General features: G+C 32.3%; 2 protein-coding genes across 2 annotated transcripts; one reads left to right on the forward strand and one right to left on the reverse strand.

The window, feature by feature from the left end:
• Positions 1 to 1,439: 1,439 nt before the first annotated feature.
• Positions 1,440 to 1,831, reverse strand: LOC116111149 (1-aminocyclopropane-1-carboxylate oxidase 1-like). The gene is made up of 2 exons (XM_031397339.1): positions 1,730 to 1,831; positions 1,440 to 1,655 (listed from the first exon to the last, which is right to left on the reverse strand). Exons 1-2 carry the CDS (start codon positions 1,829 to 1,831, stop codon positions 1,440 to 1,442), a joined length of 318 nt encoding a protein of 105 aa, XP_031253199.1.
• Positions 1,832 to 6,213: 4,382 nt separating this feature from the next.
• On the forward strand, positions 6,214 to 12,472 carry LOC116111135 (putative pumilio homolog 7, chloroplastic). Its single transcript, XM_031397328.1, has 5 exons — positions 6,214 to 8,142; positions 8,215 to 8,377; positions 10,844 to 11,007; positions 11,308 to 11,566; positions 12,020 to 12,472. Exons 1-5 carry the CDS (start codon positions 6,614 to 6,616, stop codon positions 12,125 to 12,127), a joined length of 2,223 nt encoding a protein of 740 aa, XP_031253188.1. The 5' UTR covers positions 6,214 to 6,613; the 3' UTR covers positions 12,128 to 12,472.
• Positions 12,473 to 13,157: the final 685 nt, after the last annotated feature.

Genomic DNA, 13,157 nt, shown 5'->3' on the forward strand with positions numbered 1-13,157 from the left:
ACATAGACTTTATGGTGAATGATCTTTATAATTTTGGTCCCCAACGGCTTAGAATACATCCATTTGGAGTTTTAAGTTTTTTCCTGAAAAATATATGCAAAAATACATATTTGTTCGATTTTTTTGGATACTATTAATGTATGAGATCATATGATATGTTAGTGAATATGAAATCAGTATACTTCACAGTAATCTTTTTCTTCAGTTATCAATGTTTTATGCTTTATTGTTTATTCAATTTTTTTTTTTTTTTTTGGAAGCTGTAGAAGTTGTACAAATGGTGCTGAATATGACCAGTAATAAAAGAATTGATGCTGAATTATGAGAGAGAATTATGCTACAAGTGGTCGTGAATTTGGAGGTTTCGGCAGCCAACAAGGATCGGCTTTTGGTGGGGGTGCTGGAGGAAAGGAAAAGGGGGTAGAAAGGGAAAAGACCAGTTGGGTGTTGCCTTTTTTTATCTCTTTTTTTTTTTTTTTTTTTCGTTATCTTGTAAATTTTGGAATCTTAATGAAATAGCCTTTTTCTCTTGTTATTGAGTCATTGGATTGCTGTTGTTCTTGTTGTGACTGGTTTATGTGCATTGTAGGTCTATTGTTGGGTTATTTGTGCTCTTGGTTGTACGTTGAGTAAGGTTTGGCATGGAAGGGTATGGAATTTTTGTTGAGTAAGGGTATGGAATTGCTGTTGAGTAAGGTTTGAAGCAACGAAGGGAGAAGAAAGGAAGGCATCTGCAGCAGGGAATTGGTATAACCTCTCTCTCTCTCTCTATGTATTTGTGTGATTTACTGAATTGCTGCAGTAAGGTTTAAAGCATGACAAATTGTTGTCTTTTGCACTGTACTATGATTAATCAAACCCTTTCATTTGTTTTGAGACACCCTCTTATTGCAAGTGTTGTATTTGGAGCTACCAAGTCCAGCTAGCTTTAGGAGGTTATAAATGCATGCCAGGTTGAGCTCACAACCGAAATTGTCGTAGAAATTAATAGAATCCATTCAAGGTTTCCTAATTCGTGTCCTTGATTTATTTCCTTATACAAACTTCTGTACTTATATTGATGAAAAGGACAAGGCAACTCCCTTGGAAGAAGCATAAATAGAACACAATTTCCTTGTATAGATTTTTGTACTTTTAGGTTGTTTTATCAATTGCCAGGCCAATTTTAATGAATCAGAACACAATTTTAATGGTTTTGAAGAGTCCTTTATGAGATTGCTTGGTGATTGAGGATCTTTTTGTTTGAAGTTTTGAACATATGATATTAGGTGGTGATGAGTACTGAATCGCTTAAGCGAGAGCTGCATCGCTTAAGTGATCTTGTTTTTTATATAGATTATTTGACATAAATTATCCTTAGAGATATTATTTTGAACTAGATATGTAAGTTGAAAGCGTAATTCTAGCTTGATAGATTCATAGTGACTAACCGAAGATCCTCAAATAAGATTTGTAATTTCATTGATGTTAGATTTTGGATGATGCCAAATAAAAAAGCTACTTTCCCAGTCCGTATCATTTAAATTATCTTTGTTGTTCAACCTTTTAGCCATCTCTGACTCATAGAAGTTTTCCTTCAAATTATCTTCATAGTGTGAGTTCACCAGCTGCTTCACCTTTTCCATCAACTTCTTGTCTATTCCATGGTTCTCAACCTGCAGAAAGCATTTTGGTATTAGAATAAAGTGTTGATCAAATATTCAAATAAAGAAAACCCCATCTTTTTTACTTGGAAGAAGCCCCATTTCTCACAGGCTTGATGCAGAAGCACCATTGTTTTGTCCTTCTTCTGACCTTCGAGATCACTGAATTCTATCATAGGGATCTCCATTTTTAGATTTGATCAAATACAACCCAAGAAACCAAACCACTAAATCAAAATCATAACCCAAACTCAATCCATTAAATCTTTGTAAATAGAAATATAAAATACAAAGAGAAGATACACATACCTGAACGAAATGTGAGGAGGAGGAAGAGGCGGATCTTCGGCAAAAGAAGAAGAAGATGTTAATGGCGAAGGAAGAATAAGATGTAGAGGAAGAAGAAGATGTAGAGGAGGAGGAGGAGGGGCTTCGGTTTTGCTAAGAACAAACAACAACAAGGGGGTTGTTCCGATGGTAATGGCAGGAGGGAGAGGAGCAATTTCTTTGATTTCGGTTTATGTTAAAATGCAACAATTTTAGGTTTTTGGGGACAAAGTATAATTTTTGAAAGATTACTCAATGCCTTCATTAACCCTAATTAAGCCATGATTAGTGTTTAATTGTTATTAATTTGTCTTAATAAAAAAGAAGGTCATTGAGTAAAGACTGAAAAACTACATGACCTTTTAATTAAATTCAAGGCCCAAATAGCTTTTTAATCATTTGCCCCTACCTCATGGGTTTATTCTTTGAATATTACTATACTAACAACCTTTTCTTTCAAACTTTCTCTTACAATCCTGACGTGGCAATTTGTATTTTGTCAGTTCACAATAGGTCCCATATGGATCCCGTATGGGTCTTACTAATTAATTACGAACTGACTAATTGTGAATTACCACATCAGTATTGTAAGAGGAAGTTAATGAGAAATGGTTATTGGTGTAATATTACTCTTATTCTTTTAACCGTTATAAAAATGATTAAAAGTAAGGTTTTTCTAATCCAGTGACCGCTCTAAAATAAAATAAAGCAAATATTTACTGAACAAATCACTTTTAGCCCAATCAACCCTATACCTTTTCTGTCCTTCGGTATTAAATAGTGTTTTAATTCTTTTAAAACATCACTCCTTATTGATTATCACTTCTATATATTTTTTTTTAAGTATTTTGTTTTAATAAAATTTGGAGATATGTTTATAAGAATTTGTTTTTAATTAAAGGATATTTTTTTTTTATCTTATCGAAACAACTCTTTATTTAATTTTGATAATATTGGTAAATAAAAATACATTAGATTTATACAAAGATACAGAACATCATTTTATTTGAAATTCATTTGCTTTTAAGGTTAATCATAATTTTATAGAATAGAGCGTAAATGCAGGGTGCTATTTTGTGGTTGGAACTTGATTGTTAATAAATTAATGAAACTTGATTATATAGTTTATGAAATATTATGATAACTCTTGTTTTAACCATTAATTAAGAATTAAGCAGTTTGTAAATGTGGGCCACTGAAAAATACTTTCAACAATATTTGACAAATTGAATTATTGTGAAAATCCTTATTCAAGTTTGCCCTTTACAACTTCAACTAATTCAAAATTACTTCCATATGCCATGGTTATTAACTTTGATGCAAAACTAAAAAAATTGATACAATCTATGTGAATTTTTTTTACTATTCTTATACGCAAAGTTTTCTTGCATTATAGGTGTATGAGGCCTATGGGAAAAAAATCGTGTTGGGTCTGACGAGGTCTAACGTACAAGATATACATATGACGGCCCAAGGCCTTAACCCAATTTCAGTTGAGCCTATGCTTAAATTTATCATGTGAACTACACTCTCTATGAGTTGGACTATCCTGCAATCTAAGCTAAGATAAGTCAAGCCCACTAGCCCACAGTAGTCCAAAATAGGAAACATAATCCTATTTTGTTTCCAGTTCTATCAGGATCCTAGATTACAATAATTAATGTTAAACTTAACCTAATAAGGCAAAGAGATCCTATCTTTAACCCAAAAAGGAAATGAGATCCTATCCCTTTCCTAAGAATGACTCTTTTATCTAGTAGGACTCAGAGTTCTACTAAGATTCCAACCCCTTGGGTTCCCTATATAAACAGAGGCATACCCTCTCATAATTCATTCAATCTCCACTAATCACTACCACCTACTTGCTCATAAGTTTTTGCTCATGAGAATTCTACACTTTGCCGTAATCGTGGCTTCCGACAAGACTCTTAGTAATCTTTATTTCCTTTAACTCTTATTAAATATTCTTTTAACCTTGCTAACTTGAGCGTCAAAGTGTCGACGGCAAACATCACTTTAGTACTTCTCGTAAGCTTCACGCTTGTCTCTTCGTGTGTACAGGTCTAAAGGGTTGTTAGTGGCCTCAATCTCATAAGATTCATCATTTCCTTGACCGTAGAGTTTTTTGTATCTACAATAGGAAAAATAAAAAAATAACTATATATAAATAATTTAAGGTCAAGGAACAAAGATATAAATGTGAGTAAAAATTATATGATTAAATAGAGTATGTGTAAAATAAATAACACAAAATATGCATAAAAGGTACACTAACGCGTACTAATATAACTTTTGAACTTACAATGAGTGACAAACTATAAAATAATGATCGAATATCTTTGATAGGCTAAAAAAATTGATTATAAGCATAAAATATAGCATATAAAGAGGTATTAAGATAAGACAATAAAGATAATTCATAAAAAAATATTATTAAAACTAACGGTTTTTTTTTGTTTTTTGTTTTTTTGTTTTTTTAAGAGGTGAAATGGGTTTGAATTAGATTACTTTTAAAACATAAGAGAAACAAATTAATGAAGGACCACTTGATATTATCTAATTGTGGTTAAATCTGACGTTGAGAGAGAGCCAAAAATGGAAGGAATTTTTCGTTTTCAATTTTTTTTTTTTTATCTTCCCAATTTACTATATGTGTCACATAATAATTGGGCACTTATAAAAAAATATTAAAGAATTAAAGGAATTGTAAACATATTTAATATTTAAATACTAATTATGTTTATCGCTAAGAGAAGATTAAAGATATATAAAGCAAATAGAATTATTCATGACAACAATGTAACATGTGTAAAAATAATATGAGTTTTTATTAGTAGCACAAAATGTGCAACCTTATAATAAATAATAATAAAACTAAAGAAACGATAATAAATCTAAACTAGCAATTGTCTTTATAATTTTTTTGTTTTCAATAGACGAGATGGGCTTGAATTAGATTACAACAGATAAAAAAAATAAAAATAAATAATCCACGTCCTTAAAACTTAATCAAAAGTTAATTGATATGAAAGAAATGACTATAATACCCTTATTATTAAAATTGAGTGGTATATTAGAAATGAGAAAGACTAACATAACCCTAACTAAAAATGAAATTCTTATTTTATCCTAAACTGAAAATACCTTGTAAAATAACATTAATACATTTAATTGAAAAAAAAAATTAATAATTTTAATATAAATAAATAAATTAAGCTAATTTTTTTTTTAAAGAAAATTAAAAATACTAGAAATTCAAAATAATAATCCATGCCTTGGAATTTGATTGCAACTTGCCTTAAATTAATAATTTCTCAAATATCAATATAATTAAATTGGTAAATGAAAAGCCAGTTGTAAATATCAATATACAGTAATTAAATTGAAAAATAAAAGAGAAAAAGAACTTGTTTTCTAGCTTTAGTAAAGTAACAGGTTATGTCGCCTTGGACAAACTTGTATTACTAGTTTAATATGCTTTATTTTAAAACTAAATTATCAAACCTGAATACAGATTATAATATATACGAGATTAATATATTTTATGAATAAATAATCTAAATATATATGAAGAACTAAATTGTAAAACCAACAATTTATTTAATTAACAATTTTTTTTTTTAAAATAATCTTATTATTGGTAATTATTCTTATTTTATCATTTATAATTAATAAATATTTTAATTCATTTTAAGTAAATAAGAATAATAAGAGATTAATTCGGCTATACCCCATGTGTTTTACAATATAGTAGTAAGCCCGGCTAGTATTGGAAACCCCACTAATAGTATTCTAATGAAATCTTAGAGTAAGTTACACTTACATCACTCTTTTATACAATTTTCATTACATCATGAGTGATATTGTTATAACCACACAAATTTTAATTATTTTGAATTTTTAATATTAATAAAATTTATGTGGTTGTAGCATATGCCACATCTGATGTTTACAAATGGTGTAAAAAAATAGTATAAGTGTAGCATCACTCAAATCTTTAATCAAAATTCAACCATCATCCAAATTAAAACTCATACTTTCTAACTTACCAAATTAACAAAATAAGGGTTATGTCATATTTTCAATAATAGAAGGGTTACTATAATTCATGAAACACATGGGTGTTTTCTGTATTTATCCCTTAAATTGAAAAAAAAAAAATTAGTATCAAGAAGGCTGACTCACACTATTGATTTAGTTATAGTGAAGTATGTTTTGTGGAGGCGAGGCTACATAAAATAGCTATATAGCGTCTCTTTGTTCTCCAGCTTTAATGGCGTGAGACTGTATTTATCTACGGTTCTAATTTCCAAAGTAATCTTATTCAATCTTTGCATGCTTCACCAACTCCTCTAAAACATTCCAAAACCCAAACGACATCATTCTTTCCTTTTTTTTTTTTTTTTTTTTTTTGTAATTTAATCCCTCATCCCAATCCAATCCAACCCAACCCAACCCAACCCAGATGATTCAAAACTGGTAATCCCTTCTGGGTTTTTCGTTTTTACCCTTTTTTAATCCGTTTCTTATGTGCCTATATTGATTCTTGGATTGCTGTTATACTCTTATGTACTTGTATTGTGTTGTGTTGTTTGTCTGTGTTTTTCTTTGTTGTTGTTTGATTGTTGGTTTGGTGAGAAACCATGAAGGAAGATGAAGAGTTTGAAATGTTGTTGGATGTGATCCCTCATGTAACATCATTTAATCTTTATAATCATCATCATCATATGAATCAACAACAGCATCATCATCAAGATCATCTTGATGGTAATGGTATGTATGGTGTACGTGATGATGAGGCATTGAGACAATATTGTGTTTCTCCTGTTAGTGGATTCTCATTGCAGTCAGATGGCTCCTCTTTTTCAAGTTTGTTCTCAAATGGACATTCTTTATCTGATAATGGATCACCACCTCCACCCGAGGTTAAACTTAAATATCATTTGCCTAGTGAAACTTGTTCTTACCCAGATGGATTAGCATTGGATTTGGATTTGCCCATTAGGAAGGACAATGAGTGTGTGATTGATGAAATGAGTCTTTGTAAAAATCTTGGCAAAATGCACCTTAGTAATGACCAATATGATTGTTTAAACGTTAAATATTTCCCACCATACCAGACTGGGCCTAGATTTGGTGATTTTAGGGGTGGAAGTAATCAAATGAATGCTGAGAAATATATAGGATTTCAGTCCCCTGTTTCAAGAACTGCTGAGGGGTTTGATAGTGATATGAGTTCGGCATTGTTGGGATTGGAGCAAGAATATAGAATGGGTAATTTGTTGGGTTCGCAACTGATTCCTGGTCGATCTGATGCTTTCTTTTCTCGGCAAGAGTTAAATATGTGCAATGGGTCAATGAGTTCTCCATTGCAGAAAATAAAGGAGCAGCCAAACAACTATTCTCAAATAGGGATTCCAACATCAAACTCGTGCACTACCTTTGGTAGACTTTCTATTAATGATGCTTTATTTTGTGCACAAAGAAATGGAATGCATTGGAGTGAAGAAAGAGGTGTATTGAATTTTCCCAATTCTCCTCAGTTGAGTCATCCAATGCCTCATATGAGTGTTGAAAATCTGCTGCAACGCAGGATGCCGCTAACTTATGGAAGGCCTAGAGTCCCTTCAAACATTGGAATCCCACAGGGTGGTCTTGGGGCTTATAGTAATGAGGATGGCTACATAATTCAAGGCAATGGCTTAAATTACCTAGTGAATAAGGGATGCAATCACACAAGTGGTCAGAATAAGGGCAGCATACATGAGGTCGGTGTTGGTTGGAGTCTGGAAAGAAGGTCACAGCTTAATGGTCGGACCCAAATGGCGGGAATTTGTGGAAATGCTGGAATTGCCAAGTTTTGCAGCCCATTCTCTCCGTCTTCAAAATATAAATCCTTGGCAGAAGCTCGAGGCTATATTTACTTTATAGCGAAGGATCAACATGGTTGTCGATTCTTACAAAAGATGTTTGATGAGGGCTCCCAACAAAATGTGCAAATAATATTTGATGAGATCATTGACCATGTAGTTGAACTTATGATGAACCCGTTTGGGAATTACCTTATGCAGAAGTTATTGGAGGTGTGTAATGAAGAACAGAGAATGCAGATTCTGCTCATGCTTACTGAAGAACCTGGGGAACTTGTTAGAATCTCTTTAAACACTCATGGGTAAGTGTTAGAGATAGTCAGTTTTATCACTTTGTTTATTTTATTTTTAACCTTTTTTATTCCCTTATGCAGCACTCGTGTAGTTCAAAAATTGATTGAGACCCTCAAAACCAGACAGCAGATTTTGCTAGTTATATCGGCTCTTGAACCAGGGTTTCGTAATCTCATCAAGGACCTGAATGGAAATCATGTGGTCCAACGTTGCTTGCAATGCTTTACTTATGAAGATAACCAGGTAAATTTAATGCTCTTATTATGTTCTGAGTGTAGTTACAAAATACTCTTTATATTTTGCTTCATATATTATGCATACTATTGGTTCTTAATGTGCCTTTCTGTATGCTTAGTTTTTACTAAACCTTGTTGAATGACTGTATTAAAGAAATAGAATTCATATAATCTCTCAGTTTTCGTAATTCTTGCTAATCCATCTTGAACAATTTTGCATAATGCTCTTGCAATCTATTAACAAATGAGCAGTTGCCTCAGCTGTTGTCATCATTGGCATTGCATTTTTTTGTGCATTAGAAGTGTTGCAAATTTTTTGAAATTGTATATTCGCAGCTGCTTTATTCTGTCATTTCATTCTCATTTTTTTGAAATCATTTTTGCTTCCATCATGCTTATTTTGATAATCAGGGACAAATGACATAGTTTTGTTTTATTACTCGGCCCTGTGTCTTCGATGAAAAGTAAACTGCTGAGTTTTTTCAGTCCCAGACCAGTTATAGTTGCAGGTTTTTAATCCTTGTTCTGGAAAAATCTAACATGAAGTTGTTTTATTCTTATAAAGTGAATTTTGTTGGGTTCTTAATTAGAATCTGAGGATGTTTCTCATGGTTTGTCAATAAGGTAAGGACCATGAAAGATATAGCTTTATGTTCTAGTAAGCAAACCAAACTTTAGCTGTTCTTCATTTCAGATACAATTACTTAAGTAGTTTCCTTAGGATTTCCTTAAAAGAGGTTTATGTACTAGTCTAATGCAAAATATGAAATTTAATGTTAAATATGAAATTTAATGTTATTGGGAACATCCCTTTTGAAATGCAAACAACTCCAGTCTCTACCTTACTTCAGGATGATATTGTACCTTCTGCTTCTGCTGTTACTGAAAACCAAAATAAGATGCAACTTTTATCAGATTTGAAACCTGTACTTCCTGGAAGGGTTCCGGAATGTGAAAGGACAACAAAGAGCTCTTTTTTATTTAGTGTGCACTTAAAAAACTATTCTTTTCCCAGGGTCTTCCAACTTGGAATCAGCATTTTCTTTTACCCATCTTGAATTAATTGAGATTGTAGATACTGCACTAGAAGTGACATTCAAGGACTTATCTACCTGTAAAGTACTTGCATGAAAAAGAGCCATTACTCGCATATAAGTTTTCTATCTTCTGATAATTTCTATGAACACATACTATTTTGTTGAGCTCCACTCAATCATACATTATGATGTTTAGGCTGCGCCTTTAAGTGTGACTAGGAACTCAAATATTTAAAACTCAAAGTATATTAGGACATGGATATCTTAGAACTCGTGGCTCTACCAAACGATCTTTTATTCAGCATTTGAAGTATCTATGGTAACAATGTGAGGAAGTTCACAAACACAAAAAAGAAGTTGAGATGATGAAGTAATTGTGAGGCTAATAGTAATATTCTTTTTGGCAGCAAGTTGTTGAATGTTGAAGGCTGAATATAAGGTCATGGAAGGAGAGAAATTAAAGCCCTACTTGAAAGCTGAGATTTAAAAGGAAAGCTGGATGACAAGTTGTTCTTGTTATGAATAAATGACTGCAATAATAAATTTAACTTATAGAGAGGTGCCAAAGTTACCATGGTGGCCTCAATGAAAGATGGTATTAATTTTTAAACCATGGCCCTTGGAATTATAATTCGAATAGGGATTCTCTTTTTCATGGCATTTTTTTATCTGGAAACGTTAACTTCAGAGAATTTAGAGAAGCAAGCGAGTCATTGAAGTTTAGGTGGCATCCAACTAATTTTAAGCCACAGATGCTTTGTGATAAAATATGGCTCTCTTGATGTGCCTCCCAGAAAATTCGAGAATAACCTCAGAGAGTTTAAGTTTTCAGTAACCAATCATTATTACGTTTAGGCTGCATTGAGAGAATGTGAAATCAGAAGAGTTAAGGAATCAATTTGGTTGCAGAGTTCCTACTACACCTTTGGACTGAAGGTGTCAAGTTAATAAAAGTTTCAGCAGATTAGACACACTACAAAGATAGCAATCCATGATTATTCGTATAAATCTGTGTAAATGGATAAAAAGTCTTTATACTATGACTTAAGCCTTTCTACATAAGTTTCTTTATAAGGTGTGCAAACAATTAAATTTGATTTTAACTTCATAATTTTGTCCTTTATAATATGTTTGGTAAGAAAATGGATATTCTTTAACCATAAATAAAATTAGCAGTTAGCCTCAGATCAAGGCTCCTTGCATAATCGTATGAAGTTCTCCAAATAAGTTTTAAGTGCTTCACTCTTTCATTGACTAAGAAAATAGAATTCAAGAGCTTGTGACCGATAATGGCTATCTTAAAATTTTGAAATCCTACTTTGGTTATCATTAAGGCTTTTATTTTCAGTCTTAATTTATTTTTGTGGCTACTTTGGTTATCATTAATGGATCTGTTTTCAGTCTTAATTTATCATTCTGTATCTCTTTCTCCTCAGTTTATTTTTGTGGCTGCTGCAAAATATTGTGTTGAAATTGCAACTCATCAACACGGGTGTTGTGTTCTGCAACGGTGCATAAGTCATTCAAGTGGGGAATATCGTGACAACTTAATTGCAGAAATTTCAGCCAATGGACTTCATCTTGCTGAAGATGCATTTGGGTAACTATTTGACGTATATTCAAACGTTTTTAATAAACTGATATAACATAAATGCAGAAAACTAAAGATAATTAAGCAAATTAAATTGAATGATGTGGAAAGAGCTGAACAGTACTAAGTCATCTTGTACATAGGAGTTTGCATTATTAGTTTGTTGGAGCATTACTCTTTTCTTAATCTTGAATTGGAGGAGGGTTGCGGTCATTTTGTGAATACAATTTCTTCTGAAGTTTGACAAATTTCCTTATGCTTTTTCTTCACCTTTATCCTGAGAGAAGAGTTCTGTGTTCTGTTTTGCAGAAACTATGTTGTTCAGTTTATCTTGGAATTGAAAATTCCATATGCTATCAGGAGTTTGATTTCTGAATTTGAAGGGAACTATGTGCACCTCTCGATACAGAAGTTCAGCAGCCATGTTGTTGAAAAATGTCTTCATGTTTTTGATGATGAGAGTAGGTCAAGAATCATCCACGAATTGCTCTCTGCCTCTCCCTTTGAACAGCTGCTTCAAGACCCGCATGCTAACTATGTTATTCAAACAGCTCTTCATGTTTCTGAGGTAGATATGATTCAACATTGGCTTGCACAGCACTTTTGGTATTTTCTTCTTTTTAGAATATTAATAGTTGCATGCTTAATGAGTCATGGTTGCTCCAGTTATGTGGTGTAGAGAAACCACTAGGTGTATGCCACTTAAGGATAAAAATTAAAATCTTAAAAAATTATGATTATGGGCAAACCTAGGTAAAAGTATAACTCATCTAATATCTAGTCAAAAGAAGATAAATTATCGAGCTTGACTTTGGATTGAAATGGTCAGTTCAGGATTATTTAATCATGCAGATTCTGGCATTTGGAGTTTAAAGTCATTCAACAATGTTTCCTTAATATATCGTTTATATCAGAAACTGTGTGCCTACAGAGGATTAACTCTTGTATCAGATTTTTGTTCTTTGCTTTTGCAGCCATCTTTCTCCCCTTTATTAATGTTCTGATTCTTCCTTCTCACTAGGGCTCCCTACACAATTCACTTGTTGAAGCAATTGAGTCTCATAAAGCAATTTCACGCAACAGCCCGTATTCCAAGAGGATTTTTTCTCAAAAGCTTTTGAAGAAGTGATGTAGATTCTCGCCCACCCCTCCAGAAAAAAAAACACTGTTATTGTTTAATGTTATCATTACTATGCTTTCTACTACCACTAAATATATCTGAATTATAACCATAAAACTTTGATGGTGATAATCAGAGAGTATTTTGTGTCCTCAGGAATGCAGTGAAGCCTCTTCCAAGGTCTCAGAAGAGAGTAAAGACAAAGCAATTTTGCTCCCAGTTTCTTGTTTTGCAACATGTTAATATATGATTTTGTTGTCGATAATCTGAGTTAGATATTATTATCCTTATAATTTTTGAAAATTTTACTGTGTGAGACTGTACTGTGTATAGAATGTTAGAATTGGGGTATTGCACAGCATTATGTGTTTCTCATTAATGCTGCTATCTTTTAATTTTATTATTATACTTACTAGATTTGGCTGATGCAAGCCCAATTTTCTTGCTCAAAAAGGCATACATGAACATAGATGAAAGAAGTTTTGACATGTGACGCTAGTAAAATGTGTGGTCAAGAGTTTCTAATTTATTTTTATCTTACCAAAAAATATTAACCAAAACAGTAAAGCTCAACCTATGGACCCACAGCCCTATTACAAAGATTTTGGACAATGCTTGTTCATCTAAAATTCATTTCTTTATTAAATTTTTATTGCTTGAATGAGAAGAGAATCATGTTCAACGACCAATCAAGGTTAGAAGCATCTTTTGATAGTCCCCAGATAGATGTATCACCCTTGATAGCAGCATCCAGAGGGTCGCGCGTGAATAAGTGTAAATGATAATTAAAGAGTGAAGACGTTTGAGAAAAGATTCAGCTTTGTTTGCTCATCTTTTCTTGATTGATTTTGCATTTTATTTTTTAGGGTTTTTCTTTGTTCTGGTTCATCACTACTCTCTATTTATCAATGGAAAGAGAAGACTTTGCTTGTATACAATTTTAAGACTCAATAAAAAACAGATGGTTGGTGCTCCTGACATCAATTTGACTCAAGTTTATAAACAACATACGCTAACACACATTAACAAAATGACTTAA

Source organism: Pistacia vera, unplaced genomic scaffold, assembly GCF_008641045.1.
Source record: "Pistacia vera cultivar Batoury unplaced genomic scaffold, PisVer_v2 Contig628, whole genome shotgun sequence".
Classification (NCBI taxonomy): Eukaryota; Viridiplantae; Streptophyta; class Magnoliopsida; order Sapindales; family Anacardiaceae; genus Pistacia; species Pistacia vera.